Genomic DNA, 25,942 nt, shown 5'->3' with positions numbered 1-25,942 from the left:
TCGCATTTCAAGACAAAACTACTATGTTTTGTAATGTTGTTTTGATTAGAATTTTCAAAAGCACTAATCTGCCATATGTGGTGCACATATCACCCGCAATGAGCCCGAGGAAGTTGCAGCTGCAACCCTAAAAATAGTGACAGTCTGGAGAGCAAAACTGGGTGGTGACAGCAGTGTGTGGCGTGAAGCCTCCCTGATGTGGCACAGGCATGATAGAGAATACTTGGGCCCAGGCAGTCATTGGCAACGTGCTCGTCTTGGCCAACACGACGTTGAACAACACAGGTTTGAATCCAGGGTCCAGCTTAGAAACCTCTTCGGTATTAAGTGTGTTATAAAAAAAAAATTATAATTATGATAATTTGTTTATAAACTAAGCAATGTGTATTTGGTTTCTTACTTTCGTTATTTTCTGGGATGGATTTTGTGATTGGCTGTTTAGACCATCGACCTTCTGGGGATCTCCTTCCTCTCCACAATCACACCCACTGGAAGTGGCCAAAAGTGGTATCTTCCATTCATTAATAAAAGGCCTTTTTTTGGAGGGGTTTTGGATGGTCTGTGCCGATGGAATCTGTGAATGAGATCTTGTCAAAATCGTATTGTCGGTAGTGGTCCTCATTGGGTGATCCTGTTCTAATCTTCTGGCCCAGGATCTGGTTCTGTTGCTTAATGACTTCGCATACAGTACACATTGACTAAACGTGCCTGACTTGCCATATCCAGAAGCAAAGTCAATTCATGTTGTATATGATTAGCAATTGCGTGCATTGTCTTTCTGGGTGGTTCCTTGGGCTCGCATGCATTAACTGCAGGTTTTTTCATCTGATGGCATTGGTAATGTTTTCTGGGGTCTCGCTAGGGATTAGACAGCCTCTGCTTCCACGGCTTCTGGCTCTAGCAATCTTTTCTGCACACAATGTTGGTAAATAGCTTCTTGAATGCCTTGGTAGGCCAGACAGTGTCGGCGTGTCTCTGAGTCCCTTCTTCTCCTGGTGCGCGGTGGACAGATCCTGTTGTTCTTGTGTTTTTGGTACGATCTGTGTCAGGCAGTCGCTAGTTCGAGTCTGTGGTCTCTCTCTATAGTGGGGAACTGTTCCCTGTGAATCCTAGTCAGGGATTCCGTGACTTGAAACAAATAGTTTTCATGTTCTATTTATGTATCCCACAAGTGGTCTTTTTCAATATGCATGATAACTACTTCCTAGAGGCTGTTCAGAGATTAATTGTAAAAATCTTTCGTTTTAGGGGTTCTCTGCAATGCCATGGTTGTTTGTTTGTACTTACTGAGTCCCACCCATTAGATTTGTTGTGCTAAAGTGTTTTGAAACATTACATGCAAAACTTTGTGTTAATAACATGATCCCGCTGACAATGTAATTTCCAGCCCTTGGGGAGTTGAGAACAGTTTTATAATGAGTGTAAGTCTGTGTCTGTTCTCATCACAAATGTATTGCCCTGCAGATAAGGGGGGCATTTTGTTTTTGAATCTGGCATTTCGCTATTTCTCTACAATAGCATGGATGTTTTGTATACTTACTGGGTCCTACTTATTGTGTTTAAGAGTGTGTACACATTAAATGCAAACCTTTGGGTGAATAATGTGTTCATGTTGAAAATCTTAATCTCTTCAAACTGCTGGAGTTGAGAACTATTTGCCAATGGCTGCAAGGATGCGTCTCTTCTTATCCCAAATGTATTACTTGAGCAATATAACCAGTAGGGGGCGCATTAATGGTAAGGTAATGCCCCTGAGGCCATAGTTAGAAGCCTGACGCGAAGTGAGGGCTTTAACATAGCCCTGGGGGTATTAACCAACTGGCAATGCCCCCATCCGACTCTGAGGGTTATATTGCTATTAGTACCCTGGCATGTCGTACCGGGATTCTAATAGCAATTTTTCTCCAGTTGAGAACGGCACTGCGACCATTTCTCGACTTGAGAAAAAAAAGCAAATATAAATGTCCAACAGGGATTGGGGAGAAGGCATTACATGCAGTCCCTTCTCCCTTTCCATGGTGGCCAGTAAAACGAATATTTAAAAAAAGTAAACAACTAAATGGCTGCCATGGAAGGGGTGAAGGGACTACACGTAGTCCCTTCTCCCTTTCCATGGCGGCCACTCGCGGAAAGAACTCCGGGACACGGCAGTCACAGAGCCTTGTAGGGCACGTAATGCCCCGGTGAGGGCCAATGACCTTGCTTTTTACAAGCTCATTGACCATTGCTGGGGATTAATTGTATATAAGGGGCCTCTTAGAAATGTATTCCATGCACACTTTTTCCTGCAGCCAATTAAGTTTAAAATGAAAGAATCCCTCTTCCTTCTTTCTGTGTAAAATATATTTGTTGCTCATTGTATCGTGTGACCACCATCTGATGAAGAAATCTATGGCTTTTAAAAGCTTATGCATTTTGCCATCTCAGCATAATGTTTTTAGTCAGTGCAATAAAAGGTATCAACATTTGGATTTTGTATGAATAGAAGGTGCAAGCGTTAAACTGGAGTGTGAATTCATACCACTTCTTAACCCCTACGCTACCACCTTTGCCAATGACAGCAGATCCTCCCCCCTCTCCACAATTCCTGTCATTCAGGCTCGTCATAGGCACCCTAGGCTTCCAGGCACCCTTCACCCATCCTTCACCCTTCCTTCCCACCACCCAGTTGGAGCCTGGCTCTGCAGCTTTACCTTAAGGTGGCCAATAACGAATTTATGAGCCAGATGGTTCCACTTGGACTTCTTGAAGACTGACAGGTGTCCAAAATCGTGCTGCAGCCACCCGGCCTGCGCCTAGGATGGGAAAAGGAAAGAGGGGGTTTAGGGACCAGCCTGGAAGATGACAGGAAAGGAAAGGGAAGTAGGTAGGAGCGAGGCTGAGGACGATAAGAACAAACAACATGCAGTGAGAAAGACCAAGGAGAGAAACGAGCAGGCATACCAAAAAGTAGCAAACAGAAGGAAGAACAACAAGTGTGACTGGGATGATGGGTGGCAGTTCTGGGTGGAGAAGATTGAGAATGAACAGCGAGTGAGGGAGAAGTGTAGAACATAGATCAGACACAATAGGGAGTAAGGATGAGAAATTAACAGACAGTACAAATAACTCAATTGCCTTTGGAAATGATGGAATGTTGGAGAAGAGGAACATGAGGGGCTTAGTGGATGGAGAATGTATCTACTTCATGAATTGTTTTCCAAACATACATGATTTTTGATGATCTTTCCTTTAATTTCTCCCCGTTTCAATCATCTTCAGGGATCAGGATGAAGGGACATGTGTGTTTTGGAAGAGACTGAGCATGTGTCATGCGCGCCTTTCCTCTCTCTGCAGACTTTTCCTTGCGGTAGCACTGAGAGGGCTAGCACTGCAGCGTTCTCTCAAAGTGGCAGGCCAAGCTTGATGGAAACACACAAGAGAACTGAGAACTGTAACCAATCATTCACTGTACTATGGCCGAATGCTGACTTCTGCCAGTGGGTGCTAGTCTCCAGGGCAGCATTCGACACAAGAAACAGAAAACCACGGTAAATAAGCAGCAGCAGAAGACCACACGCCGTGGAAGGAAGATGGTAGTTCCCCTTAGGGGGAGGATTAGTGGCACCATGCGGATGTTTGGGCCAGGCACATGTGCATGTCTAAATGACCAGATCCAGGCAAAGGTGCACACTTAAGGAGGGCATGTAATTGGTTTAGCCATCATCTTATTTGGAGATTATAAGTTGGGAGCAATGGCGCTGACTACTTGGGGCCTGGGGGCTTTCAGACCCCACTGGGAAACTCTGGAAAGGGGCTAGACCACCATTTTAGGCTGCCATTGAATTGTATTCTGGTACATGTAGTGCTTTGTTTTATCCTGACAAAATCCTGACAAGTCTACAGAATGATATAGCTAAAAAGCGAGAACGTACCAAACATCCATCCTTTACCCAGAAGAACTAAAGATGCAACACGAAAATGTGCAATGCGATGCACCCACATTTGGAAGCTTTGTAAACAGAAAATCTAAGCTCACAATCAGGATTCCCCACTTGACCAATCTATGTGATCCTGGGCAAATCCTTACCTAAATGGGAAACCTAAAGCAGGGATGAACTGTGCCCTAATTTGCTGGGGAGAAAAAAGTATTGCCTGATAGCTGCGTGGTGAGTAGTATGTGGTTATACCTGATACAACTACGTATACTAGTGTAAGGTGAAAAACCACTCGCGCTCCACACTTGGCCAATACAATTTACGATAATGGTCCAGATATAAAGTATCTCAAAGTCTTCAACTGATTAGTATTCCAGTTTATTCTCTGGTATTGGGTTAGCAGGAACAGCCGGCACGAGTTTCAACTTAAACGTTTTTTTCAAGGCAGATGGGTGTTTATCTATAGATTATCGAATAAGTAGATTGGAGTGTCCTTTTGAGATAAGAGTTAGATATTGTATCCGTGAAGTGACTCCATACAGGACACGCCACCCGAAATCAACGAGGGGCGCGGCTTGCTTTAGCATTATCTACAATATCTAACTATTATCTCAAAAGGACGCTCCAACCTACTTATTCGATAATCTATAGATAAAAGCCTTACCTAAATGGAACTTATTTTTCTCAGTTTGCCCAAAGGAAGATTGCCTAGAAGTGATTCTTTGAAGTGTAAACTACACAAAAAGCCCCACTCATGCCTGGTTTACTAGACTACAGGGTTTGCTCCATGTATAATAATAATATGTCTCCTGCATGTAGTGGACAGCACATGCTGATGGTCCTTTATCTTGATCATGGCAACTTCTTAACAGAAAAGTAAAATAAATGTAGGACTACACTATTCGGTTGGCAGGAGAACCATCCTAGAGTGTGTAGCCCCTTAATTTATACACAGGGATTAAACCTAAGGGGCAAAACTACTCAACAATAACAGCAATAAATGACCCCTCTGTCTTTGGCTATCCACCTGAAAATGTTGCTATAGATTGTCTTGGGGAAACAAATATGCCCTATGACAATAGGTAGTATGAGTGGCATTCACTATTATTAATTTGTATTTAGAATTGAAAAAACACTTCCAGGGGTCACTTGCAGTACAGTATTGGAATGGAGTAAAGGTTTCCTGCACCTCCCGCCCCTTGGCCTTCCATATAAACCATGACAATGTTAGAGTTCTTGGGGAGGTTTTCTAGAGGGGCTATAGCGTGCCCCGTTACTCCGGTCAGGTATTGCAGTGCACCGTCCTTTCTGTCCTCTTCCTCCTCCAGAGCTCTTGCGTTATGATGCAGTGTGAAATATACAGCCATTGCTTCCCTTTGCTTCCATTTCTTGCTCATATTGCGTACACTGAGCAGCCTCCGCCGTCGCGGAATCGCGGAATCACGCACCCTCTCCCCAGCCACCTTGCACCTTTGAGTGGACTCACTGTTTCCATCTTATTTCTGCTTCTCTGATCCTCTCACCTTTTCCCTTGTGCATTCCCCGACAAACCCGAGGTAGGGCCGCAATACGCCAATATTCGGAGAAGACTTGATGCTGTGAGACTACACTGCTGGTGCTGGGTGCAATATAAAAGCGTATCACCATTGACAGAACTTCTCACCAGGCACCTTTCTAAACTGTCTACTAAGCTTGTATCCCCCTGTCAGACGGTACCCACGGTTGGGATCGGGGGCTCACAGGCGCTTGTAGATGTTGCAATCTTGTCTATTCCTCCCACGCTCAGCCTCGCCTCTCATTTCAGAGCAGGTAAAGGTCCACTCTGGGCCAGCTGTTAAATGTGTGCTCGTCCCCCCCACCCCAAGAAAATGGTGGATGGCAACAGCATCCACATAAGACCCGTAGCTAGTAGCAATGCCAGAATGCTGCTTTCCCTTCTCCACTCTACTACCCGGGCTAACCCGGGCCGGAACTCATGCCTCAAGGGGTCACCACCACCAAGTCCATTCATGAGCTGGGCCTGGGCTGCCCACACCGTGCATCTGCCATTGTGACTCAGGATTGGTTGTTGCACTGGGGAAGGGGGAGGCAAAAGACTCTGAGATCCGCCCCATGGGTATGTGCCTCTCCGCTGATAGCTGCAACTTCTCCCCAGACGTGGCAGATAGATCTGCCACGCAGTGGAGTCCACCGGGATCTCCAGGCCGGTGGCAGTCTTTGTCCCCAGCTGGCTCTAAATTGGAGCTTTTGGGAGTTTTTTAATGTTTAGCCAAGAACAAACATCAGAGTTGTGGGATGCTATTGTGCAGGCAGTGGATAACGGTGAGTCCTAAGGGCCACCGGCACCATTCCACCAGAGGAGCTATGGTTCTTAAGCCCGCCGGGTCTCGTAGCTGGATCTGCCTTCACAGAGCCAAGACTCTTGCGGTGTTATTTTCCTCATAAGATGTTGAAAGCACCCCTCCAGCTCTGAAGAAAAAGCTGGTCTCCTTGCTTTGTCCTTGCTGGGCTAAATCATTTTTTCCAGCGGTGGGAAAGCCAGCCCCCTGAAGGGCCTGGGTGGCCGGTGAGGCTGCCTGTAATAAATGGTTTGGGGCGAGCCTGTGCCCCACTGATGGGTGTGAAGGAGCTGGATAGCCCGAGTGGTTCCAGCCTTCGGGGGCACTGTCTCTCCTCTCAGAGACTGGTGGGTTTCCCGCATCAGCCGTCTTCATTGCGGGAAACCCACCAGTCCAACTGCGACCATAACAGCCTGCCTGGGTGGTGGTGCCTGCACACTGCTCTGCCTGGCTGGTAAGCACGTATGCAGGACGTACAGTACTGCTGACCCTAAACCGCTTTCCTGTACCAGCAAAGCACAGCCAGTCCCATGGAAGGGACCCAGGAAGATACTTGAAGGCAGAGTAGCGCCGGGGAATAAAATTATCCCGGGCACCAATGAAAAAGTGGCCCACAGTTCCAAATGGCAAGTCATTCCTTTTATGACCGACTGTTTGAATAGTACCCCAAGGGGAGTCTTTTGATGAAATGTAATGGAAATTGTGCAATTTAAAGAATATGTATTCAGCAACAATGGTCAAAACTACTAGCCGAATAGGGAAAATAACTCATCAAACCAGACCACAATGGCCAAAAAAGTGGCCCACTTTGACCCCAAAAACTGCCTCGCAATAGCATTTTGCGTTTTTGTTTCGGGCATTGCCCTTTTTGCCCTGTAGGCCAGTCCACGCGTGCTTAAAGGTTCCAGGTGTCCTGGATCCCATAGATTGCAAGGGCCCCTTGTCTTGCAATTTCCAGTGACTGTCAGGATTATATATCTAAGATTGCAGCAATGCACCTTTCTCCCGTGTTTACCCTTAATCATTTATATGGCCCCTACTAATTAATTAGACACTACCTTTTTCATACTCAGGTTTGGACTTGGCCTCCTTCACCCATAGTGTTGTTGGCCAAGTCCAAACCTGAGTTTGATGTTACGTTTCTTGCCATTCTTCCAATTGACTCTTCCCATTTCTCCCTCATATCAGTCATTATCCAACTATGTAGGAGCCGTGCAATCGGAGCCTGCTGCGTGGCGTGTGTTTTAACAAGACGTCTGTAATGGCTTCGTTTTATCGATAAAAACCCGTTTGCCTCATATTAAAATAATAAACCATTGCTGCGGTTTGTGCAAAAAGCGGTCAGGTTGTTAATCTTCACGCGTGAAACGCTTGCGGCCAAATATTGTTAAACTACAGTCAACGGAGAAGTGGAAGAACCAGGGATGGTAAAACACAGCCATTGTGATCTGTTCCGAGAGAACTGGCAGTGATCATTGTGTTGATGTATGTGATCTAATTTAGATCCCCGCCAACGCCATGGAAGCTAAATACATTAGTTGGCGTCCTCCAGAGCAGTAGAGAGATGAGTGACCGGCACCTGAAGCTGTGGGGCATCAGGAACCACATGAAAGCGACGTTCACGGAAATCTTCACGAGGAGACAGGGGCAAACCCACTCACCCACTGGAAAGCCCATAGTGTCCAGCTAAGTGACCAGCCCAAACCCACTCACCCACTGGAAAGCCCATAGTGTCCAGCTAAGTGACCAGCCCAAACCCACTCACCCACTGGAAAGCCCATAGTGTCCAGCTAAGTGACCAGCCCAAACCAACTCACCCACTGCAAAGCCCTTAGTGTCCAGCTAAGCGACCAAGTCAAACCAACTCACCCACTGCAAAGCCCTTAGTGTCCAGCTAAGCGACCAAGCCAAACCAACTCACCCACTGCAAAGCCCTTAGTGGCCAGCTAAGCGACCAAGCCGCACCAACTCACCCACTGAAAAGCCCTTAGTGTCCACTAAGTGACCGGGCCAAACCCACTCATCCACTGGAAAGTCCATAGTGACCAGCTAAGTGACCAGGCCAAACCCCCTCACCCACTGGAAAGCCCTTAGTGTCCAGCTAAGTGACCAGGCCAAACTCACTCACCCACTGGAAAGCCCCTAGTGGCCAGCTAAGTGACCAGCCAGACCCACTCACCCACTGGAAAGCCCCTAGTGGCCAGCTAAGTGACCAGGCCAAACCCACTCACCAACTGGAAAGCCGCTAGTGTCAAGCTAAGTGACCAGGCAAAACCCACTCACCTACTGGAAACCCCCTAGTGTCCAGCTAAGTGGCCAGACAACCCCCACTCACTCACTGGAAAGCCCCTAGTGTAAAGCTAGTTGACCAGGCCAAACCAACTCACCCACTGCAAAGCCCTTCGTGTCCAGCTAAGTGGCCAGGCCAAACCCACTCACCCACTGGAAAGGCCCTAGTGGCCAGCTTAGTGACCAGGCCAAACCCCCTCACCCACTGGAAAGCCCCTAGTGTAAAGCTAATTGACCAGGCCAAAACCACTCACCCACCGGAAAGCCCCTAGTGTCCACTAAGTGACCAGGCCAAACCCACTCACCCACTGGAAAGCCCCTAGTGTCCACCTAAGTGACCAGGCCAAACCCACTCACCCACTGGAAAGTCCATAGTGGCCGGCTAAGTGACCAGGCCAAACCCACTCACCCACTGGAAAGCCCCTAGTGTTCAGCTAAGTGTCCAGGCCAAACCCACTCACCCACGGGAAAGCCCATAGTGGCAAGCTAAGTGACCAGGCCAAACCCACTCACCCACTGGAAGGCCCCTAGTGTCCAGCTAAGTGACCATGCAAAACCCACTCACCAACTGGAAAGCCCCAAATATCCAGCTAATTGACCAGGCCAAACCCACTCAACCACTGGAAAGCCCCTAGTGTTCAGCTAAGTGTCCAGGCCAAACCCACTCACCCACTGGAAAGCCCATAGTGGCAAGCTAAGTGATCAGGCCAAACCCACTCACCCACTGGAAGGCCCCTAGTGTCCAGCTAAGTGACCATGCAAAACCCACTCACCAACTGGAAAGCCCCAAATATCCAGCTAATTGACCAGGCAAAAACCACTCACCAACTGGAAAGCCCCAAGTGTCCAGCTAAGTGACCAGGCAAAACCCACTCACCCACTGGAAAGCCCCTAGTGTCCAGGCAAAACCCACTCACACACCGGAAAGCCCCAAGTGTCCAGCTAAGTGACCAGCTAAAGCGCAGTCACCAACTGGAAAGCCCCTAGTGTCCAGCTAAGTGACCAGTCAAAACCCACTCACCCACTGGTTAGCCCCTAGTGTCCAGCTAAGTTACCAGGCCAAACCCACTCACCCACTGGAAAGTCCCTAGTGGGCAGCTAAGTGACCAGGCAAAACCCACTCACCCACTGGAAAGCCCCTAGTGTCCAGCTAAGTGACCAGACAAAACCCACTCACCAACTGGGAAGCCCCAAGTGTCCAGCTAAGTAACCAGGTAAAACCCACTCGCCAACTGGAAAGCCCCTAGTGTCCAGCTTAGTGACCAGGCAAAACCCACTCACCCACTGGAAAGCCCCTAGTGTCCAGCTAAGTGACCAGGCAAAACCCACCCACCAATTGGAAAGTCCCAAGTGTCCAGCTAAGTGACCAGACACAACCCACTCACCAACTGGAAATCCCCAAGTGTCCAGCTAAGTAACCAGGTAAAACCCACTCGCCAACTGGAAAGCCCCTAGTGTCCAGCTAAGTGACCAGGCAAAACCCACCCACCAATTGGAAAGTCCCAAGTGTCCAGCTAAGTGACCAGGTAAAACCCACTCGCCAACTGGAAAGCCCCTAGTGTCCAGCTAAGTGACCAGGCAAAACCCACTCACCCACTGGAAAGCCCCTAGTGTCCAGCTAAGTGACCAGGCAAAACCCACTCACCAACTGGAAAGCCCCTAGTGTCCAGCTAAGTTACCAGGCCAAACCCACTCACCCACTGGAAAGTCCCTAGTGGGCAGCTAAGTGAACAGGCCAAACCCACTCACCCACTGGAAAGCCCCTAGTGTCCAGCTAAGTGACCAGGCAAAACCCACCCACCAATTGGAAAGTCCCAAGTGTCCAGCTAAGTGACCAGACAAAACCCACTCACCAACTGGAAAGCCCCAAGTGTCCAGCTAAGTAACCAGGTAAAACCCACTCGCCAACTGGAAAGCCCCTAGTGTCCAGCTTAGTGACCAGGCAAAACGCACTCACCCACTGGAAAGCCCCTAGTGTCCAGCTAAGTGACCAGGCAAAACCCACCCACCAATTGGAAAGTCCCAAGTGTCCAGCTAAGTGACCAGACACAACCCACTCACCAACTGGAAAGCCCCAAGTGTCCAGTTAAGTAACCAGGTAAAACCCACTCGCCAACTGGAAAGCCCCTAGTGTCCAGCTAAGTGACCAGGCAAAACCCACTCACCCACTGGAAAGCCCCTAGTGTCCAGCTAAGTGACCAGGAAAAACCCACTCACCAACTGGAAAGCCCCTAGTGTCCAGCTAAGTGACCAGGCAAAACACACTCGCCCACTGGAAAGCCCCTAATGTTCAGCTAAGATGCCAGGCAAACCCCACTCACCAACTGGTAAACCCAAAGTGTCCGCCAAAGTGGCCAGGCCAAACCCACTCACCCACTGGAAACCCCCTAGTGCTCAGCTAAGTGACCAGCCAAACCCACTAACCCACTGGAAAGCCCCTAGTGTCCAGCTAGGTGACCAGGTCACACACACTCACCCATTGGAAAGCCCCTACTGTCCAGCTAAGTGACCAGGCCAAACCCACTCAACCACTGGAATGCCTCTAGTGGCCGGCTAAGTGACCAGGCCAAATCCACTCACCCACTGGAAAGCCCCTAGTGTCCAGCTGAGTGACCAGCCAAAACCCACCCACCCACTGGAAAGCCCCTAGTGTCCAGCTAAGTGACCAGGCCAAACCCACTCACCCACTGGAAAGCCCCTAGTGTTCAGCAAAGTGACCAGGCCAAACCCACTCACCCACTGGAAACCCCATAGTGCCCAGCTAAGTGACCAGCCAAACCCACTCACCCAATGGAAAGCCCCTAGTGCCCAGCTAAGTGACCGGGCCAACCCCACTCACCCACTGGAAAGCCCCTAGTGTCCAGCTAAGCCACAGGGCCAAACCCACACACCCACTGAAAAACCCCTATTGTCCAGCTAAGTGACCAGCCAAACCCAATCACCCACTGAAAAGCCCCTAGTGTCCAGCTAGGTGACCAGACCAAACCCACTCACCCACTGGAAACCACCTAGTGCCCAGCTAAGTGACTGGCAAAATCCGCTCACCCACTGAAAAGCCCCTACTCTGGTCAACTAAGTGACCGGGCCAACCCCACCCACCCAATGGAAAGCCATTGGTGCCCAGCTTAGTAACCAGGGCAATGCCCACCCACACCCACACCCCCACTGGAAAGCCCCTAGTGTCCAGCTAAGTGACTGGGCCGAACACAATCACTCACTGGAAAGCCCAGAGTGTCCAGCAAAGTGATCATGGCCAAACCCACTCACCCATTCGGAAGCCCCTCATGTCCAGCAAAGTGACCAGGCCAAACCCACTCACCCACTGGAAACCCCATAGTGCCCAGCTAAGTGACCAGCCAAACCCACTCACCCAATGGAAAGCCCCTAGTGCCCAGCTAAGTGACCGGGCCAACCCCACTCACCCACTGGAAAGCCCCTAGTGTCCAGCTAAGCCACAGGGCCAAACCCACACACCCACTGAAAAACCCCTATTGTCCAGCTAAGTGACCAGACAAAACCCATGGGAAAGCCCCTAGTGTCCAGCTAAGTGACCAGACAAAACCCACTCATGCACTGGAAAGCCCCTTGTGTCCAGCTAGGTGACCAGGCCAAACCCACTCACCCACTGAAAGGCCCTAGTGTTCAGCTATGTGACCAGGCCAAACCCACAGGAAAGCCCCAAGTCCCCAGCTAAGTGACCGGCCAAACCCACACACCCACTGGAAAGCCCTTTTTTCCAGCTAAGCGACCAGGCGAAACCCACGCATGCACTGAAAAGCCCCTTGTGCCCAGTTAAGTGACCAGGCCCAACTCACTCACCCACTGGAAACCCCCTGGTGCCCTGCTAAATGATCAGCCACGCCCACTCTCCCACTGGAATGTATCTGGTGTCCAGCTAGGTGACCAGGCCAAAATCACTCACGCACTGGAAACCCCATATTGCCCAGCTAAGTAACCAGGCCAAACCCACTCACACACTGGAAATCCCATTGTGCCCAGCTAAGTAACCAGGGTAAACCCACTCACCCACTGGAAACCCCATAGTGCCCAGCTAACTAACCAGGCCAAACCCATTCACCCACTGGAAATCCCATAGTGCCCAGCTACATGACTGGCCACACCCACTGGAAAGTCCCTAGTGCCCAGCTAAGTGATTGCCCATACCCACTCACCCACTGGAAATCCCCTAGTGTCCAGAAAAGTGACCAGGCTAAACCCACTCACCCACTTGAAACCCCACAGTGCCCAGCTAAGTGACTGGCCAAACCCACTCACGCAATAGAAAGCCCCTAGTGCCCAGCTAGGTGACCAGACCAAACCAAATCACCCACTAGAAATCCCCTATTGCCCAGCTAAGTGACCAACCAAACCCACTCACACACTGAAAAGCCCATACTGGTCAGCTAAGTGACCGGCCCTACCCAGTCACCCACTGGAAAGCCCCTAGTGTCCAGCAAAGTGATCAGGCCAAACCCACTCACCCACTGGAACCCCCGTATTGGCCAGCTAAGTGACTAGGTGAAATCCGCTAACCCACTGAAAAGCCCCTACTGGTCAACTAAGTGACCGGGCCAACCCCACCCACCCAATGAAAAGCCATTGGTGCCCAGCTAAGTGACCGGGCCAAACCCATTGGAAAGCCCTAGTGTCCAGATTAGTGACCAGGGCAATGCCCACCCACACCCCACACCCCCACTGGAAAGCCCCTAGTGTCCAGCTAAGTGACTGGGCCAAACACAATCACTCACTGAAAAACCCAGAGTGTCCAGAAAAGTGACCATAGCCAAACCCACTCACCCGCTAGAAAGCCCCTCATGTCCATCTACATGACCGAGCCAAACCAACTCGCCCACTGGAAAGCCCCTAGTGTCCAGCTAAGTGACTGGATGAACCCACTCACCCATTGGAAAGCCCTTAGTTTCCAGATAAGTGACCGGGGCAAACACATGTACCCACTTGACAGCCCCTAGTGTCCAGCAAAGTGACCGGGCCAAACACACTCACCCACTGGAAAGCCCTGGGGAATGCCCCTAATGTCAAGCTAAGTAACCAGGGCCAAACCCACCAATCCACTGAAAAGCACCTAGTGTCCAGTTAAGTGACCAGGGCAATACCCACACACCTCACTGAAAATCCCCCTGTGTCCATCTAAGTGGCTGTACAAGAGGAGAGAGGAGTCGACCTAGAATGGTCAGATATGTTGGACCACCTCTGAAGCCAGGTCTCTGACCCTCCGACTGCACATTTCTGCACTATCCCCTCTAGGAAGTCAGAGGACTAGTGGCTCTCTCCAGGGGCCTCAGTATCCAGAACACACTGTTTATACAAATAGCACAGCTCTTTTAACTCATCACTCACCCCCGCTTACCAGCTTTAGGCTCAGAGCACGGTATCCATGCTGAGCTTCCACCTAAAAGGGTATGAGGGGAGTCAATCCCCAGGAATCAAAAAGCAGGGACTGCTACCAGCTCATGAGGCAGAATTGAGAAAGAGGGTGAATCACAGCGAAGAGCTGAAACCAGGCAGCTGAGTTACCTGGGCTTTGCGGTACTGATGCACTGATGTACTATGAAGGCACAGGTTTTCAATGAGAGGTCAAGAGAGAAGTGTGGAGGCTCCTGGGGTTGAGTCAGCGTGACCTCCTTAATGAGAAGATATATAGGGAGGCAGGAACAGATTAGGCCCACCCAATAATCTGTCTCCAGACTTTCGCTCCATAGTGTCTCTTTGGACTAGATCAGGCTTCTGCAAACTTTGGCTCTCCAGATATTTTGAACCACATCTCCCATCAGCTCTAGCCAGCTTGGTTGATGGTGAGGGATCATGGAAGTCATTGTCTAAACATCTGAGGAGCCACAGGCTGCAGACCCTTGGTTCTCCAGATGTTTTGAAGTACAACTCCAATCAGCCCTAGCCAGCTTGGTTGATGGTGAGGGATCATGGACGTTGTAGTATAAACATCTACAGACCCGAGCACTAGCTGGGGGATGATGAACTTTGGTAAACCACAGGCGTTGTAAAATTACCCTCAGCTCTCCTCTTGGGAATAATAGCTTTGCAGCTGAAGGTGGGATGGAGTGAAATAAACATCAGCAGAAGGGGCAATTGTTTGGGGAGTAAACAGATATCCACAGAAAAGTTCCCCATAATGGGCCGCAAACACCACTGAACTCCGGCAGCTACAACCAGTGAGTGAGAAAGTTAGTGGAGAATGCACTGGGCAAAGGGAGGCATCCAGTGAAACATTTTAGGCACTGGGCAGGGGCTGGGCAACGAGGTGATGAATGGAGCAACGCCATTCCTTCCAGAAGAGGAAACTCTGTATGTACAGAAGCCAGCGCCAGGGATAGGCACTGTAATGATCACACCCATCAAGATGAAAAAGTCTTGCCCAAAAGAGGCATGCCCACTCATCCACAGCCTGAAGCTCACGCCCACAGTCAGAAAGTGGCACGTGAGCGCCGCAACCTGCAATGCCCTTGGCTACTGGCAAGGGATGGTTACATCACTCGCAAACACCCTGAGCAGAGAGGGCGGACAGCTGAAAAATGGAAATGTGGGGGCACGGGAAAGTTGTGTCAAAACACTGAGGAGCAATTCCCTTGAAAAAGCGTCTTGCTCGAAAAGTGAAGGCCAGCCACCTCTATTCTTAGCAACACAGCATGGGGGTGGAAACGAGAAAGGAGGGGCTGGCAGTGAGATCCCCAGTCCAAGAGATTATCTTCCCACAGATCTTTTCACTAAAAGGTTGCTTTAGAAAGACCGCTCCGTGACCGCACCGCACGGTCTTTCTAAAGCGAACTCTCATGCCCCTGCCGCACACGATACGCGCAGGGGCTGACATGCAGCCAGGACCTGTGTGTTGGGTGTGTGTTGTGTGTGTGTTGCATTTTTGTATGAGAGTTTGTTGATTTTTGAACAGTTCCCGTCGGGGGAGGGTGGGTGGAAGTGTGGGAACGGGGTGGGAGGCGAGGCAATGTGGGTTTTCTCTTTTTGTAGGCTGCCCAGAAAAGGCCAAAAAAAATCGATCTTTTTTTTGGGCGACCTACAAAAAGCGAGATTTTCACATAGAACCAGATATTCAGCCCATCCTTGAGATCACTAGAGTAATGGTAACAACCATGCGGGACACATCCCAGCTCTTAAGGTGGTCACCGGGCAGGAGAAAGCTCTTCTGGCGGTTTATTATACAGAAAGGTGTGCATACCTAGCTGCAATGGACTCATGGGTTTGCATGTGTGCTTATATGACTATACATAGGGACTGTCGGAGCAAGACTTAGGGCCTAATTCACAGAAGCGCTTTATAATGGCAAAACTCCATTAAAAAACACTCCTTGAATAAGGGCCAACATCTCAATCAGGTCCTCACTGCAGAAAGCTGCAATAGTCAGCTAGTGTTAGCGAGGGCACTATCAAATCATAATGCACCAATACAAATATGGAGCAAAATCATTCCATGCATTCATTTTTCATAGAAAAGGGGCATCATGTGGCAAGAGAAACACAGCAATACCGTCCCCTGCAGCGGTACTGTACAGGGGGCAAATGCCAAGGAGAAACAATGCCTCCGATGCAGACCAAACAGAAAAGAAGGAAGTAAGAGCAAATTAAATGCACCAAACGCTTATTCGCAAAAAAGTGAGCATTACAAAAAATGGAGTATGATGGAGAGTAAGTGTAGAAAGGAGTCAAGTAGTTAGGCTCCACTCTTCACTCTACATCCAAAAAGAGAAGGGGTGTCCAAGTATCTGTTAGGAACAGGGATGCCAACGCATCAAAGTTGTGTAGCTCAGTGTCTGTGCATCAGGCCTAGGGCATTCCACCGCGACAGCCTGGCTGGAAACAGCCCTGTAATGAATATACTCGCCGCTTCAGAGATATTGCATTTCTCGCCAGGAAATGCACTGCTGGCATGATGCCACCCAATGCTACTGTGACAATGCCTCTTCGACCCCCGCCCCGGGCTTTTTGATGTTTGACACGGAAGGCTCTGATTTGGGGAGAATGTAAAGGTGCAATTGTCTTTCTCTCAATATTTTGGACTTCACTTTGAGACATTCCTCTTGAAAACATCATAAATGTGTAGAGTTACAATAAGCTGTATATCTTATATATGCCCCTGTATATTCTGGTTGATGAGTCTCTACCTTTTAGGGTTTACACCCACTGACCTTATTGTTTCTTCTCTGTGTACAGCATATTTTGGTATTTGACACTCAAATGCACCTAGTAGATTTGCTTTACCTTGAGTTACCAAAAGGGGCCGGGAAATGTTTTTCAAAGTGGCCCCATAGTAACATATACTGGACGCTTTGTAATACATTCTTTACTTTATCCCACTCAAAAGATGCCCACGGGGACATCTCCAGAGTTGCCTGTGGGCCAGGCCACCACTGCCGGTGCCCTCTCTGTGCAGGAGAAGCTTCATTACCCAGGGCATGAGTGCATGCAGCAAAGTGAGAGATTCACTGCTCTCTGCCTATATAGCTCTGCAACAAGAGTTGCACTTGCCTTTCTGGGAAGATCAGAATTGACTGCCTTGAATCCATTATCACGAGGGCTGCAGTATTGATAGGAGGTCGCCTTATTGGGCGTCTCTTTTACTTTGCCTAAAGGGGGCTGATTGCACAGAATGGGGCACAGGAATATGAACTGAAACGCCATTGATTGATTGATTGATTGATTATTTGTATAGCGCCTATACACAATGTGTTTCAAAGCGCTTCAAGGAGGGAGGGAACATGGGAGAATACAGTTACATTCTTACAGGTCCTTGAAATAAATCAGAATGTGAAAATAACTATCATATCAGATAGTACAAGTGCATGGAACAATAAGGGAGAGGGGAGGAAGGAAAAAAAGGAAACAAGAGTAGCAGTAACATTACTATGCCTGACGACAATTGTTGCAGTGCATGAATGACAAGAGGAGTGGGAGGAGGGGAGGTGTGGCGGAGAGGAGAGAAGGGATAAGGAGAGGAACAGAACAAGTGACTATCATAAAAGGTCAACGACTATTCAAGGTAGTGCCGGGGAGGGAGTGGGCGAAGAAGACAAGGAGGGAAGGGGGAGACCGACAAACTACTATCAGAGGTCAAGGGACAAATGATAAGAGTAAGTGCTAAAATATAATTGAAAAGGTGTGGCGGGGCAGGGGAGGGCAAGATGGCTGCAAAAGGCAGGGAGCTACTATTACTATGCCTACCGGCAATTGAGGTAGTGCCAAACCTTCACAGGACAAGGGTAGGGAAAGGAAGAAGGGGAGGGCAGGTGGCTGCAAAAGACAGGCGGCCACGATTACTATGCCTGACGGCAATTGGGGTAGTGCCGGAGTTTGACAGAAGGAGGGAAAGGAAGGGAAGAAGGGGAGGGAGGGGAGGAGAAGAGGAAGGGGGGCACAAGGTGCTAAAAGGCAAGCAGGGTGAGTGGGGGCAAGGAGACCCTCACAGGGGGCAAGGGGACACTCACAGGGGGCAAGGGGTGGGGGGCTTGGAGAGACTCTCGGGGCAAGGGATGGGAGCTTGGAGACTCTCACAAGGGACAAGGGGTGGGGTGTGCTTGGAGACACTCACAAGGGGCAAGGGATGGGGGCTTGGAGACATTCAAGGGGGCAAGGGGTGAGGGGCTAGGAGACACTCAAGGGGGCAAGGGTTGGGGGGCTTGGAGACACTCACGGGGGCAAGGGGTGGGGGGTCTTGGAGACATGAGGGGTAAGGGCGGCTTGGAGACACTTACGGGGGCAAGGGGACACTCACGGGGGGCAAGGGGTGGGGGGTCTTGGAGACACGAGGGGTAAGGGCGGCTTGGAGACACTCACGGGGCAAGGGGACACTCTTGAGGGGCAATGGGTGGGGAGGACTTGGAGACACTCACGAGGGGCAAGGGGTGGGGGGGCTTGGAGACACTCACGAGGGGCAGGGGGTTCCCCCCTTTCCAATTGGACCAAAGTGCAATTGTAAGTCTCCTTTCTGTTGTTTGTGTTTTGCAACATAATCCTGCTGCCTGAGTTTTCATAGTCATTTCTGTGTGTGTTTTTTCGATTAATTTAATCGTATTCTTGCCTCCTTTTAATTTAAAAAATAACAAGTCTTGGGAATTTGTATTTATTTAAGGTTTGCAAAAAATGGTTATTCAATTTCACGGCGCAATAAAAGGCACGAGAGGTCGCAAAGGTGCAGCATTTAAATGTTCCTGAATATTAGCCGCCCACCACCACGAAAAATTGTTTAATTCCAGTGAGAAGTGCAATCGTGCTCCCAGATGCCTGCGGGCTCTGGCGCGGTATAAATAAATAAATAAAATAATGTCAGGGGAGCATTAATGGGGGTATTGCAGCCATCCTTCTGAGATGAACGTCTACGCCAAGGCATCTAAGCAACCATCGCAGGGATCTAGCAGGGATTTCCTTTTTAAAGGGAAAGTCTAACACATGCAAAGGTCCTGGTGAGGACATTAAATATGCAAGCTTTCTGGGGAAGAGCTAAGACACTCACACATCTGATGGAAAGGTGAATTGATGCAAACCTTTGGAGAAAGTAGGCCATGACACACACTCTCAAAGGGACGGTCAGAGACATGAACACATTTTATGGGGAAGTATTAAACATGTAAAGTTGTTTTGGGGGGAATGAGGCATGCACATTTCCTGAAGCGGGGGTTGGTTGATGGACATTTCCTGGGGTAGTCACCTGAGATGTTGCAAGGATGAGTAGGGTTGCGAAGGTTGGGATCCAGCCAGTGCCGAAGTACCATATAGTGAACCAGGCCAGAAACTCCATCAGCAGGATGTGACCAAGGTAGAGGCTGAAGAACACAGGGTCCGCATTGAACAGGTCCATCTCCTCTGCCGTTTTCCGCAAAGCACGGAAATCCTCCACCTGCTCACTCTGAATGGAGAACACACAAGGGCATAACATGTAAATGCTTAACAAGGATAAGACGTGGGGACAGCTTAGGCGACCAATCACCTAGTGGTGATCAACCCACTACCCAAAGTATTGCTCCTTCTCCTCCTCCCATCCCCCAATCCCAGACTCCTATGAGCAAAGATGTTACACCTTACCACCTGACCTAAGGAACAGTACTACTCTGTCTTCTTTCAAGCGAACCATAAAGACTTATCAGTCTGATTGAATTGCCACCGATTTTCCATCACTGAAAGATGCTGTGTTCATCGAGCTATGTATTTGTCTTGTTGTGTAGATGTGTGCATGTGTAGCATTGGGATCGCCCTGATGCCCCCGGGCATGTTTTCTTGGCACGATATAAGTAAATAAATAAATAAAAACTACTTTAGATGTAACTGCCAAAATGGCCCTAGAAGGAGGAGAATGGGAACTGTTGGAATGCTGCTACTACCTGCACTGGCATGAGATGCCCCAGAAACACTGAGTGGAACTGTACAGTGAGCTCCAGAACATTTGAGATGTGGAGTAAGACCGGACCCGTTCAAGCACCTCCATAGAGAGAAACAGCACACTATCCTCTGGTCAGGGGGTTCAATTGGTCTGGAGGGACCTATCTCTCTCCTCCACACCTGGGAATCGGTGGACCTCATTCCTGGAGGTGCCTTTCTCAAATTTTCACTACTTCTCCTCCAGATTGAAATCGCTTGAAGAAATGTCCCTTCTCCTGTTGCTTCAGTAATGAAACTTAGAAATGGAGAAACCTCCTGTTCTCACATAATGATCCCTTTCCTTAGCACCCCATCCCCCATCCATAGCATCACCAATGAACCTCTTCTTCATTGTCCGCATCACTTGAGGAACATCCTTCCCTGATGTATTAATGGACTTCATCCCAGGAGGAGAATATCCCTCATATACACAGAGCTCCAAAAAATAATTGGTTCCCAGGAACAAAATCCCCCACCCACAAACTGCTCACTAATGGAACTACCACTGGAGGAACTTCCCCACTCATGCATACTCACCACAGGTGATCCCTGAAGGATCACCCCTTCACCTCACAGCTAAACTAGTGACATTGGGAGAAGCTGCCACTCACACTATGCTCTACCAATGCCTCCCCCCGAAGCAACCCCATGAGAGCACAGTGACGCACTGAATGCATCCTCTGCCCTCATATCAACTGCACGCTCCAATTCTGACACAGGATCACAACTGCAGGCTGCTTAGTGGCTAGCCGAGACTGGAGAGGTTTACAGGACACTTGATCCATAGCTACTCGGATTTCGCCGAGTTCAGGAGGAAAATCCACGTGAAGGAGCCGATGAATAATGGAGATAGGGAGAGAATGCCAAGCAGTATCACCTTTCTTCAGTGGGTGCAGACAAAATGGATGCCAATAGGGCAGGGACGTCATTTCACAAAAATGCCAGGGGTAGCGGAAGTGACATCACCCGACCCCTCACCTGTGATGTCATCACAGAAAGTGATGTCATTTTGCCCCACCCCAAAGTGACATCCCGGGAAGTCATGAAACACGACCTTTTAGCCCTTTAAGGAGACTAGAAATTATTGTATAGAATCCAAGCAAGACACATTATTTGTTATTCCTATTCTTTCTTATTTAGGGTCACTGCTCAAAGTGTTCCGCTTGTGGAACCCCCTGTTTTTTTTTAAGAGGCCTCAACAAAAAAGCCAGCCACTCCAGAAACAAAGAGCCACATGGCACTGGCCACAGCCCAGGAGCTTCAATTAAAAACTCGTTTTCTTTTTCCTTTTTTAGGGGTAGCACAGGAGACCACAGGGGTAGTAGCAAGGGAGACCTCCGGGGTTGTAGGTGGGACCCCAGGCCACCCCCCAAATGACGTCCCTGTAATAGGGCAGGCATATCGATGCTTTGGCACTCGCTGGGCAGCTTGAACAATCTCTCCTAAACCACCCAGAGAGGACTGCATGAGTGCGTGAACGATAGAAGGGCAGCCTCTCCACCAAATGAGTAGGCCATGTGGTCTCTAGGTGACTCCCCAAAATCCAAATAGATGTTATTGCACATCATGTAGGCTCCTTTTGCAAAGCTACTATACAACAGAGTAGCTTCGTGGGCTTGTGACGTGATCTTTAGTGAACGTGTGATTTACAGAGGTGGCTCTGCCCCCCTCAAGTATCTGCTCCACTACCTGGTGGTGAGTGCTCCTCGTGTGACTGGCATTCAAAGCAGCACACTCTGTACACCTGGGGGCAGCTGGTGGAAGAGTTTGGTGGTTTAGTTTCTTGGACAAATCTCATTGGCAATCACTTTGTCCCCTCTGTCCTTGTCTTGCTATCATGTACCTGTGTGTTAAGGAGGTTTTAAGTAGAGCCCAGCTCCCACAGTTCTATCACCTTAGTGGTGTTGGGCAATTATGGAGTATTAGGATATATCATTGAAAAGCACATGGCTAGACACTGATACAGGCAGCTGCCCCCCATGTGTGCAGGCCAGACCATGGTGAATGCCTGTAGTAGACAGCACTGTATTTCAGTGGCAGTAGTTGCCTTTATTGTACACCGGAACACAACTCTTACAACGCCGAGCACAATGGCAGACCGGGGCGTGCCACGCGCAGCGTATGCAGCAGCCACCTTTGGGTTGCGTGAGATTTCCTTGGAACGCTGTTCACAGTCCCTGATTACACTGGGCCGAATTACATTAAACCAGGGGTGATGTTTGAACTCCACTGTCTTTTTGGAACAAGAAAAGAGACAAACACAAAAGTTTGGAGCAGCCATTTTGTTAAGCGACTTTTTTGAATCAATATGGCCCACGCACTTCCAGAAGTTATACACATGGGCAGCCAGTAATGAAGAAAACATTATCACACATGAATTGGGGAAATTTTGAAACTCGGAAGAAGGGAAAAATAGGAGACCCTTCGAAAGAGTTCCAAATACACCTGAAGGCAATTTTATTTTACTGCATAATTGTCTCACTCTCACCTGGTAGACTGTGGCATAATTGAATATTCTGTATGACTGCGGCATCACTGAATATGCCGGTTTGTATGTTAATGAATTACATCGTGAATCAATTTGGAAATCTCCTTTTCTTTATTGATTAGGTGGTGATTGCATCTTTTGCACATTAGTTTCCAAGAACACTATTTGGGATATATGAATGGCAATTTAAGCACGTTGCACTTTATGATGGTTGTTAAATATATTGTGTTGGCTTTTATATGTGTATTATGCCTACAGTTATTTGCTGCTGACTCAGAAGCCATCTGAGGTGGCTTAAAAATGAAATATGTTTAAATGAATTGAATATTTGTACTGTTATTGACACCTTCGTTCCGCCATTGCTCTTAGTCGTTGCCGTTAGAGGCAGTTGTTGCCCTTAGAGGCATTGCTATGCACCTCTAGGTTGCAAGTCGTTGCAAGTCGCACTGCCTATGGGTGTTCAAACACACTGGACTGCGATGAATGGCTCCAGTTTCATATGGGAGGGCAGTTCAAAAACATGGAAGTCGGGGGCTGTGGAGTGGTATCTGGACTTTGCATTGAAGAAATATGCATCAAATGCATGTTTTTGGGGGTAAAGGGTTAATTTTTGTTGCGGTGGGTTTTAAAGGGTAAAAAACGAGGGGTTCGGGGGCGGACCCTCCCCCCCGCCAAAAAAAGAAAAAATGCATTTGATGCAAATTTTTTAATTGCAAAAAATTCGTTGGAAATGTCCCTCGATGCAAAAAATTTGATGGAAAGACCATAAACCCTGTGGAGTCCTTGCTTTGATGAATGGCTTAATGCATGCCACAGTACCATATGGGATGGTCCCCTAACACAGGCCTTACTATGATGAACAGCTCTGGTGCATAGCAGAGTAGTTGTGGGGTTGACTATTGACTCACATTTTTTCCTCGATCCTCACTGGGTTCCTCTGGCGCCAACTCCCCAATCAGCAACGGCTTCAGGAACTTTCGCACAAAGTTGGTGTCAGGGTGGAATGCTCGGAATGGATCCTGTGGGGAAATTGAGACACACCAATGGTTACAGAGAGTGGCAGACAAGCAGATGTTACTGCAGAGTAGATTGGTTTAAACGCGCATATTGAGGGGCCTTTACTTCGCTCCCATGATTCCCCTTCCCAGTGTAGGTTCTCTCTTTTCCTTCAATGGGCTCAATCAGTGGACTCAGTTAGAATCAGTACAAAGGATGTGAAATGCCCTCCAGCCATCAACTGAGGGCTGTATGACTGGGTGGACATTACCAGCAAGAACTTAAACCAACCGCGACACTGCGGCAGAATTTCCGCCAGGTCTTGCGTTGCCCAATGGCAGGTTCCTTGTTGTCTCTGTATGATTGCAAACATTGTGAACTGTGTGAATCACTCCATATCACCAGGACATCACATTTCCAGTACTGGGCTTTCAGATGACACACAATTGCATCATGTGAGTTATAGGGGAGCTATAGGTGGATCTGAGATTTTGATGTTTTGGACTCCGACTTCCGTCAGCCCTTGCCTACGTTGGGAAAGTTGAGGGATCATGGGAGCTGTTGTCCAAAACATCTAGACATCTGGCTAGGTTAACTTGATTTGAATAAATTAGACCAGTGGTTGTGACGAGAAAAGCCCAGGATTGGACATGTGCTGTGCCATGGCCATGGAGCCATTTTGCGACTCCACTCATGCAAGAAGCGGCACTGGTCCACTCCAGAGCAGTCTGGTTATACTACACTGTCGTTCTCGTTTCTCTGAATTCCTGTTTCGCATGGAATGCTCCATCCCAACACCATCTGTTGCTGAAGTCGAATGCCACTAATCCCGAGGTCTTACTCCCCCAGCTTCATGAACCAGTAGCCATCATTGCCAAAGTATTTCTGAAATGAGGCTACTTTCCAGCACCCACCCACCTCGCCTGTGTTACAATGCCCTCCTTAGAGAGATGCTCGCTACGTGTGGATCCTTGCATATATGTATGCCAAGCCTCCCTGTTTCTTTTATATATCCGACCATTATTTTCTTGTTTCCTTGCCTCCTACCAGGGACGTCATTTCACAAAAATGCCAGGGGTAGCAGAAATGACATCACATGGCCCTTGACCTCTGATGACATCACAGGAAGTGATGTTATTAGGCCCCACCCCAAGTGGCATCACGGGAAGCGATGGAACACAACCTTTCACCCCTTGACAAAACAGGAAGTGGCATCCCTTAGCATTGTTCCTAGAAACATTACAATAAATATGGTTACTATATCGCTGTAATGTGATATACATTTCATACAAGAATGAATCACCATATGTATCGTTAATATCAGTGTGTATATGCCCATATTACCAAATTACTCTGAATACAAGCAGGCATCCAAGGCCAAATGATGTGTTACTATATAGCAATTACGCTTAAGCGCTTTTTATAGAACACATATACACACAATATCACCCAACCTGTGTTGGTACTCATTTATACACCTGAGAAGAATGAAAGGCTGAATTGGCATTGCCGGGATTCAAACCTGCAACCTACAGATCACACACACATCGCAGCAGCAAGCACTCAACCCACTGTGCTATTTTACAAGCTATAGCTATCTTACTGGTTATAGTAAAATGGGAAATTAAATGACTGAATGTTCTCAAAGTCAGAAAGCAAATTTCACTCTGAATTGGATACCAATAAATTGGTAACTGAGATGTAACAGCAGGCCAGTTCATCAGCAGGTCTGGTGCAAAGTTGGCCACATGTCAAGCCTGCATGGATCTACTTTTCAGGCTTTAGAGGTCGTCAATGGGAGGCTTCATAACTGTATCAATGAATTTAGAGTAGCACAAGAAAAGCAGCACACACTCACACAGCATCCCGTACTCTGAGCACTCTTTACTTGATGCATGCAAACAACATCCTGAAAAGCATGCCAGAGAGAAAGATAGCCACATTACAACAAAGCATTTATTGTGGCACAAAGAAATCAAGGGCCACTTGATGTGATATGGTCAAACATTTCTAAACAGTACACAAGCTTTTAGGCACAAGGATTTTGGCAAGTGACAGAGGACCCGCAACAGAGACAACGGTAGAAAAAAACATGCTGAGACTGCAACTTACAAAAAGCAAAATATGTATGGTTTGTGTCTGCATCGTGAATTTGAGGTGTTTAAGAACAGACTAAATCAGAGGCTCACCTCCTGAAGTGTGCCTAAAATAAACCTTTAATGAGTCTAGCAATTATTGTATAGATTTCCAGAAAGACTATTTGTTATTCCTATCCTTTCTTATTTAGGGTCACTTCTCAAAGTGTTACACTTGTGGAACCCCCTGTTTTTTAAGAGGCCTAAACAAGAAGGCCAGCCACTCCAGAAACAAAGAGCTACATGGTGCTGGCCACAACCCAGGAGATTTTATTTCAAAAAGAAAAAAAAGAAAAACAAAACCATAAAAAAATGTGTTTTAGGGGTAGCAAGTGAGAACACAGGGGTAGCAAATGGGACCTCAGGGGTCGCAATTGCGAAC

At 48.4% G+C, this 25,942-nt stretch overlaps 1 protein-coding gene across 1 annotated transcript in view; it reads right to left on the bottom strand.

Annotated features, from left to right (window-relative positions):
• LOC138503842 (fatty acid desaturase 2-like) overlaps positions 1–25,942 on the bottom strand; it is a 237,818-nt gene that overhangs the window by 145,094 nt on the left and 66,782 nt on the right. Inside the window, exons 2-4 of the mRNA XM_069623892.1 lie at positions 23,338–23,448; positions 19,235–19,432; positions 2,694–2,795 (exon numbers count right to left, since the gene is read on the bottom strand). Of these exons, the coding sequence (XP_069479993.1) occupies positions 2,694–2,795; positions 19,235–19,432; positions 23,338–23,448 (411 nt within the window). The remainder of the gene's footprint in view (positions 1–2,693; positions 2,796–19,234; positions 19,433–23,337; positions 23,449–25,942) is intronic.

This window comes from Ambystoma mexicanum, chromosome 11, assembly GCF_040938575.1.
Source record: "Ambystoma mexicanum isolate Mex_15411 chromosome 11, UKY_AmexF1_1, whole genome shotgun sequence".
NCBI classification, from domain to species: domain Eukaryota; kingdom Metazoa; phylum Chordata; class Amphibia; order Caudata; family Ambystomatidae; genus Ambystoma; species Ambystoma mexicanum.
The sequence above is the reverse complement of the archived record's forward strand: the minus strand, read 5'-3'. Positions and strand labels throughout refer to the sequence as shown.